Source organism: Mandrillus leucophaeus, unplaced genomic scaffold (genome assembly GCF_000951045.1).
Source record: "Mandrillus leucophaeus isolate KB7577 unplaced genomic scaffold, Mleu.le_1.0 Scaffold128, whole genome shotgun sequence".
In the NCBI taxonomy this organism is placed as follows: Eukaryota; Metazoa; Chordata; class Mammalia; order Primates; family Cercopithecidae; genus Mandrillus; species Mandrillus leucophaeus.
The window spans coordinates 2,877,617-2,886,125 of NW_012101209.1; the positions used below are offsets into that span (position 1 = coordinate 2,877,617).

At 49.9% G+C, this 8,509-nt stretch overlaps 1 protein-coding gene across 1 annotated transcript in view; it reads right to left on the minus strand.

Moving 5' to 3' along the window:
* WIPF3 (WAS/WASL interacting protein family, member 3) overlaps positions 1–8,509 on the minus strand; it is an 83,899-nt gene that overhangs the window by 25,324 nt on the left and 50,066 nt on the right. Inside the window, exons 5-7 of the mRNA XM_011972287.1 lie at positions 8,216–8,501; positions 4,602–4,751; positions 3,441–3,542 (exon numbers count right to left, since the gene is read on the minus strand). Of these exons, the coding sequence (XP_011827677.1) occupies positions 3,441–3,542; positions 4,602–4,751; positions 8,216–8,501 (538 nt within the window). The remainder of the gene's footprint in view (positions 1–3,440; positions 3,543–4,601; positions 4,752–8,215; positions 8,502–8,509) is intronic.

Consider the following 8,509-nt stretch of genomic DNA (forward strand, 5'->3'; position numbering starts at 1 on the left):
TTCACCATGTTGACCAGGCTGGTCTCGAACTCCTGACCTCAGGTGATCCTCCCGCCTCGGCCTCCCAGCACAGGCTCTTATAATGGCTGGCTAACAGGTTCCCTGACCCTGGTCTCTACCTCCTCTGATCAAGCCACTGGTTGACTGTCTCAACCTGCATCTCATTATGTCTGTTTTCAGAGTTCACCACGGCCAAATGGAACTGGCCCTGGTTCAGACAGATGTGGGTTCAAAATTCCTGGCTCTGGTTTTAATCTGCTGTGAGGCTTTAGACAAGTCACTTGGCCTTTTCCCTGTCTGGAAACTCTCTGCATTAAGGACAAATGATAAGGTATGCAAAGCACCTAGAACAGTGCCAGGCACAAACATCCACAGCATCCGCCGCAGGGTCCATGACGGCCCTGGAATTGTCGTCTAGTGTTTTCACTGACAGTTCTTCCCTGCTTACAGGTTCACGCTCCAATGCCTTAGGCGGGACACGGACTATTAGAAGGCACATTTATCTCCTTGTCCTCGCAGGTTCATGTGCAGGCAGCCCCGTGCAGCCTGGCTCCTTCTGGCCCACTCTGAGATCTGGCTGCCTGTTGATGAAGGGGGTCCCTTGGCTCTGCTCTCCCTGCCACGTGGAAAGTCCCGTGAGGCACACTCTGTGACCACAGGGGGCCAGGCTCAGTTTCCTCATGTGTGAGTCCTGCTGCCTGAGGGAGTAAAGGAGCCTAATTCCGGGTGCAGTATTAGGAGGTCTGCTGCTGGGGAACCTAAGGTATGTCCTCCAATAAGAACACGAACACTTAGGTGTTTATCAAGCTGATTCCTGTGCATATTTCACAAGATGGGAAAAGCGGTGTTGTATATGGACACATACACAACACTCCCAACCTTGCACCTCCGGCAGCCTATATGGTCTTACCCAGCCAGGCACCTTGGGCCCTGACATACCACGTGGGACATATGGTTTGTACATGCACCAAGCACAATCACGCTCTCTCCTGGGTCTGTCCTGTCCTCAGCCTGGATGCCTTCCCACCCACATGGAACTGTGACCCTCTCTCTCTGACTTTCAAGCCCCCAGCATCCACCTGCACCTCCATGCCCACTGAAGTGCCCTTGGCACTCTAAACAATCACTGATTAAGACACTCTTATGGGGTCTAATTCTCATCTATCTCAGGAGTGTGTGTGGTGGGTGCGTGGTGGAGGAGACCTTGTTTCTTACACTCTGCAGCCTCTGGTGCCTGTAGGGTGCCTGCTGTATGACAGGAGGTTCATGTGAGCATGCTGAACTGAGCAGGGATGGGAGATGGACACAGCACTTGTCTTCCCCCATTGCTGGCTCTTCATGTCTATTTAACCTTCGGTGGGTGGGATTTACCTCCATCTTCCTTCACACTGCTCCCTTTCTCTCTCTCTCAACTCAGAGCAGTTGGTATTTACATATTATTACAAAGGGCACACAAGGTTATATCTCTAAATGCACAGCCACACAGGCCAGCAGAGAGATGCCCCAGTGGACCCAGAGATGAACATCCACATGAGCACAAGGCAGGCCCGTGTTCCCCCCACCCGAGCACAGGGCAGACCCACTTTCCCCTGACCAGAGCACAGGGCAGGCCCGTGTTCCCCACACCTGAGCGCAGGGCAGGCCCGTGTTCCCCACACCTGAGCGCAGGGCAGGCCCGTGTTCCCCCCACCCGAGCACAGGGCAGACCCACTTTCCCCTGACCAGAGCACAGGGCAGGCCCGTGTTCCCCACACCTGAGCGCAGGGCAGGCCCGTGTTCCCCACACCTGAGCGCAGGGCAGGCCCGTGTTCCCCCGACCTGAGCGCAGGGCAGGCCCGTGTTCCCCCCACCTGAGCGCAGGGCAGGCCCGTGTTCCCCCCACCTGAGCGCAGGGCAGGCCCGTGTTCCCCGCACCTGAGCGCAGGGCAGGCCCGTGTTCCCCCCACCTGAGCGCAGGGCAGGCCCGTGTTCCCCGCACCTGAGCGCAGGGCCGGCCCGTGTTCCCCCGACCTGAACGCAGTGCAGACCCGTGTTCCCGGCACCTGAGCGCAGGGCAGGCCCGTGTTCCCCGCACCTGAGCGCAGGGCAGGCCCGTGTTCCCCCCACCTGAACACAGGGCAGGCCTGCGCCCCCTCCACCTGAGCACAGGGCCCTGGGTTCCCTCCACCTGAGCACAGGGCAGGTCTGCATTCCCTCTGCTCTGCAGGAAGCTGAGTTCTGCAGAAGGGACTTCACTAAGGTCCCTCTTAAAGGAGATGGGCAAAGAGCCTGGCTCATGATTCCTGGTCTCAGCCTAACCCTGGACACTGATTTTCCATCTGGGGCCACAGAGGTCTGGAATAGGGGACTTAGGATGTGGGGTGGGAATGCATTTGACACTCACTCCATAATGTTGACTCTGGCTCCTTCCCAATCTCTTTGGCCCAGTACCAGACAAGAATTGGCTCCTCTACCTCATCACCTCATTTTCTCTGTCTCTCTCTTTTTTTTTTGGATACAGAGTCTCACTCTGTCACCAACACTGGAGTGTAGTGGCACGATCACAGCTCACTGCAGCCTCTAACTCCTGGGCTCAAGCAATCTTCCCACCTCAGGCTCCCAAGAAGCTGGGACTACAGGTGTGCACTACCACACCTGGCTAGTATTTTGTAGAAATGGAATCTTGCTATGTTTACAAGGCTGGTCTTAAACTCCTGGCCTCATGTGATCCTCCTGCCTCAGCCTCCCAAAGTGCTGGGGTTACAGACATGAGTGACCATGCCTGGCTTATCTCTCTACTCTTAAGGTTGAACAGTTAAGCTGGGTTAAATGTCCTCTCTTAAAGTCTGACCACACAATGAAATCAGGAGGAGGTAGGCCCTTACTGGGCTATTATTCTCAACCTTGGCTGTACGTTGGAATCACCTGGCAGCTTTTAAAAATCCTGACACCTCGATATTCTGATTATATGGTTTAGATGTAGCCTGGCCTTCAGGATTTATAAAAGCTCCTTAGATCATTCTAATATATAGCCAAGGTTGAGAACCATTGACCTAAGGACATTCTCCATGTCATGATTTGCCAGAGTTCTGTATTAGGGGTTTTCAGTTTCTTCCTCAGCGATTGATGCAAAATATCCTATTTTGCTGTTGTCTGGGTTTGTTAGTTTCCCTTATCAAAAGCTCCAGAGAGAAGAGGGATGAGTGGTAAGTTTAGGCATCCAAATCTGATGCCAAACAGTTACCCTTGGTGTTCTGTAAAAATCTCTAAATGAACACTTAGGTATCAGGAGAAATCAATGTCCTGAAAGTTCCAGAACTATGCACAGCACTACATCCTTGCAGCAGTACAGTGAAATCATGATGTCATCCTTTAGACAGTCTGTGACCAACTGATGCACAGCAGGCGCCTAATTTTGAAGGGTCGGGAAATGCCAGGAGTCTTATCCAGGTGGTACTTACTTCTGGGGATCTTGCTGGGGTAAATCTTCTGGCATGGTTTATATTCATCCGGAGGAGGAAAGTCTTCCACAGAATGGAACGTGAATTTAGACTCAAAGTCATCTGCACACATGTGAAATGGAAAGAGTTACTCAGGTTACTGTCACGACCCAAGCTTTGATCATTTCCAGGAGCACAGAGATTACTCTGACTGCATCCACCATTTTCTGTTTGCCTGCTCAGTGCAAGGATTTTAACGATAGGGCCATTCTCCCTAAGACATCTATTCACCTCTCAAGTTTTACTGGTTGGTTGGGATGGAGGGAAGCAGGAAGAGGGAAATCCAGTCACTCCCTGTCACCCACCCGAACATACTCCAACCAATAACACCTTAAGGAGGCTGCTAAAGGGGTGGAAGTGGCACGGAGCTCTCCAGGGTCCAGAATCAGAGGTGGGGACCCTGGTGCCAACAAGGAACTGGCAAAGCCCCAGCAGTCACCTGAGAAGCTCCTGGGAGGGTTTCGAGGGGAGGGAGAAATGGGCAGAATGACTGGGGAATGGAGGAGCATGGCCTGTGTCTAGGGTGGGACCTGAGCTCCACAAAGCAAACAGCTTCTGCTCTGAGATCTGTTGGCAGGAGGGGAGGGCTCCTGTGACCCTTTCATGGGCTGAGCCCCTGCTTTGTGATCTGGGCCTCTGTTGGACACTAGCCCAGCACACAGAAGGGATCCAAAGATTCCATGGCCGTGATCACATCTGACCCCAGGTGACTTTCCTTCCTACCTCCATACTTGTACTCGAAATGTCCCTCTGCCTGGTGGGCCTTCTATGTATTCTTTCTCTTTATCCATATCATTCTACTCTTTCAGGCTTATGCACTGATATCTCCATAGACACACAGACATACACATACACACACACAGTTTAAATGTTGCTTCTCTTCCCTTTCTCTAATCTGAATTAGAAGGCTAGAGAGTGAGCCTTGAAACTATGCAGAAAGCCTTGAAAGGAACCCTATTTAACAGAACCTGTGGGCTGGCTGGTGCTGGAGGGAGCCCGTGTTCATGAAAGCAGCATGTACCCTGAGATGGCAGCACTGTGGCCAGCAAACTCTCTCTCCAGAGGTTGGGAGAATCACATTCCTACTGGCAGCCAAACCAGCAGAGGGTGCACCCCACTTACCGATGATGTGCAGGCTTCCATTTCGCAGCTGACCTCCAGGCTGCTGCGTCGGGGTCCAGGCTGTGACCTGCTGGCTCTTGCTTGAAAGCTCTGTGGTGGGTGATCTTGCAGGGGGTGCTGGAGGTGGATTTAGCTTTCCCCCACCGGCCCCTTACAGAGAAGATGATGGTGTATTCAGACACACGGATGGGAACGGTGGACGCTATAACTTTATGTGAGATGTTAGGCATTTCCATCTTCAGATGTAATGTGATGTAGTGAGTAAAAGGGCAACCTCTGGAGCCAACCTGTTTGGCACCGAATTGCAGTTCTCCCATTGGGATAAGTAACATAGCCTCTTTGTGTTTTAGTTTCCTCATCTGTAAGATGGGAGTGGTAATAGTACACCCACTTCCCAGGGTTATTGAGAAGATTCAATGAGTCGAATTTAAGTTGAGTGGCATGTAGTAAGTCGTCAATAAATGTTAGCTGCTGCAATAATATTAATGATGGTGATAACCTTCATCATCAGGTACAGCCCAAAGCAGGGAAATCACTGGAGAGTGGTAAGAACAGGAAGGGCTCACTGTAGAAGAGGCCCAGAGGGAGGCTTGAAGAGGGAGTGGTCAGGGGCTTGTTTTGCCCCTGTGTCCCTGCTTGCACTGGTTCTCCAGCACTGCAAATGCTCGTTTCTCCTTCCGGTCCACCTAAATCTTACGTGCCCACCAGGGCCTAACTTGAATCCAACCTACTTCCTCCAGCCTTCTCTGATCATGCCTGAGAAAGGCTCACTATCTCCTTTGCCAATACTTTCCTGTATGGTTCATCTGGCAACAAAAAAATCTGCTATCCTGGCACATCAATGCAGGGGGTCCACTCCTGCTTATTTCTTCAGTGGCACTGCACACATCACTTTGCTTCTTGAAATGATGACAATAACATTATTACTATCTGTGCTAATATGTTCACAATTACTACCTCTCTCTTTTCCCCCCAAGTTGGGCTAAAGTAGAAATTGCCTTTATTTTGAACATGGACCAACCAAGTTTCACATCCAAAGATGCAAAGAAGAAGGCCAGATATGTATCTCCATCCTGGCCTGGGGCTCACTACTCTGGAGCAGATGAAGGGGCCCCAGCTGCAGCAGGCATTCTCAGTCACCAGCCGCCATCCTCGTGTCTCATGTCCCTTCATCTGCCCGTCTTCCTTTCTCCCTCCCAACTGCCTTCCTTTCCCTTTCTGGTCTTCCCTTTCTGGGCACAAGGATCTATGAGGAATTTACTTGCTCCCACATGCAGGATAAAAGGACTACAGCCCCTCTTGTGGGTGAACAGCTGCCCCACTGTGTGGTAAGGAAATAATGCTGCTGGAGCTGAAGTTACATGCAAGCCCTTTATGCAAATATCTCATTTCATATTCTTAATAATCCTATGTGAAAGGTGTTATTAGTAGGCCCATTTGTCAAATAAAAAAAATTCAGTATTAAAAAAAACAAACCCAAGTGGTGAGTTTCCACAGGAGTGGGTGGGGAACCCAGGATTCGAACTCATAGCCCTCTGAATCAAAAGCCTTGTTTTTGTTGGCCAGGCGCAGTGGCTCACACGTAATCCCAGCACCTTGGGAGGCCGAGGTGGGCTGATCGCTTGAAGTCAGGAGTTCAAGACCAGCCTGGCCAACATGGTGAAACCCTGTCTCTACTAAAAATACAAAAACTAGCCAGGCGTGGTGGTGCATGCCTGTAACCCCAGCTGCTCGGAAGGTTGAGGCATGAGAATCACTTGAACCTGGGAGGTGAAGGTTGCAGTGAGCTGAGATCCTGCCACTGCACTCCAGCCTGGGTGGCAGAGTGAAACTTCCGTCTCAAAAAAAAAAAAAAAAAAAAAAAAAAAGCTTTGTTTTTTTTTCATCACATCATAAACATTTGAAAATAACAAATATCAAAAGGGGCTTACGAGTACAAATGCTGGCCCTCATGGTGACCAGTCAATTGAAAAGAGAATGACTAAAATCTTACCTCTTGTAATCAAGAGGCTTAAAAATATCCTTGCTCTTTGCACCAGGAATTCCCTTTAAGAAACCAATACTTTTAGAAAAATATCAAAAATGTGGACTAAAATTTCTACGAAAGTATTTCTTGCAATATTATGCATAATAACAAAAAATGGAATCAACTTAGATATCTAACATGAGGAATATGGAATATACTGAAGGTCATTCTTCTAAAGACATTTTAACAATTTGATAAAATTGTTTTTAATATAATATTAAATTAAAAACAGAGCACAAAACTGTATGTGAAAGATGGTACTAACCATGTAAACATGTACATATATTCAGAAAAAAGAATTAAAGAAACCTATCCAAATGGCAGTTTTCATCTCTGGGTGATGTTATTATGGGTGATTTAATTACTTAATTTACTTAGAGACAGCAGCATCTGGCTCTGTGATCCAAGTTGGAGTACAATGGCACAGTCAAAGCTCACCACAGCCTTGAACACCTAGATTCAAACCATCCTCCTGCCTTAGCCTCCCAAGTAGCTGGTACTATAGGTGTCTGCCACCATGCCCACCCAATTTTTTATTTTTATTTTCTGTAGAGATGGGGTTTCGCTATGTTACCCAGGCTGGCCTATAACTCCTGACCTCAAGCCATCTTCATGCATGGGCCTCCCAAAGCAGTGGGATTAGGGGTGCGAGCCATCCGTACCTGGTCAATTTCAATTTCCTTCTATTTGCTCTGCAACAAGCTTGAATTATTTTTAATTCAAGAAAATACTTTTAAGAAGCTTTCTGCATCGAAAGATTTTCTAAAAGACACAGGACTATGTATGTTGTGGTGTGCATGTGGATGTGTGTGTTATGAGTGTGCATATGTTTGAGTGTGTCTGCGTGCGTGGATGTGGGTGTGCCTGTGGACGTGTGGAGGTACTTCCCATTCACAGGGGCACTAAAACTGAATGAAGCCTCCTACTAGAGGGACCAAGGAAATCAGCCATGGGGCATGCACACTCAATTCAAATAATCTGTGCTGCATATGTGAAGGAAACATTTTTAATATTTGGCTCAAAATACAGGCCCTCAGTTTTCTTGAGTCAGCTGGAGAACCTGCGAAAACTAAGGCAGAGTGGGAATCCAGTTTACTGAGGGCCGGTGAAGATTCTGGAAAACGCCGGCAAATATAAAAGGAGGCCTGGTTCTGGAAACAAGCCGCACTCATGCCCTCTCCACCTCAGGGAGGAGATCTGGAGTTGGAGGATGGTAGTAAGAATAAATAATCCCTCTCAAGCTCACTGTTGCCAGGCCCTGTTCCAAGCACCTCCAACCTAAAAACTCACTTAATGCTTAATAACAAGCCCAGGAGACAGCAACTATTGCTATCTATCCCCATTTCACAGATGACGAGAAGGGAGAACAGAGAGGCCAAGTGGTTGCCCAGGGCCACAGAGCTAGAAGGGCAGGGGATCAAGGCCAGGATCCCTTGGTTACAGGCAGCATGATTTTGGGCAAATCTCCCTGCCTCCCTCACCCCTGGTGTCCATCTCTGAAATGAATACCTCCAACAATAAAGTCCTGTGCAACGACAAGATTTTATTGCGCTCCACCAGGGGCAATGGGCCAGGGAGCGCTCCTTACCTGGTCGGCCGTGCCTCTTCTTCTGCAGGAACGTCTGGGAGCCCGGAGGGGCAGGCGGGGCGGGCAAGGCCTGCGCACTGACCTTCTGCGGTGGGGCCTGGAAGCTGGGGGATTTGGGGGGTAGCGGGGGTGGGGCTTCACTGCTGTTATTAGCTCCTGGCAAAGGGGGCGCGGGCAAAGAAGCCCTCGGGGAGCACGAAGCATAAGTGGGGAGCGGGGGCGGCGGGGGTGGCGGGGCTGGAGGCTCCTGCACATCTTGCGCAGGGCTGGTGGGCTCCGCTTTGAGCCCAGGAT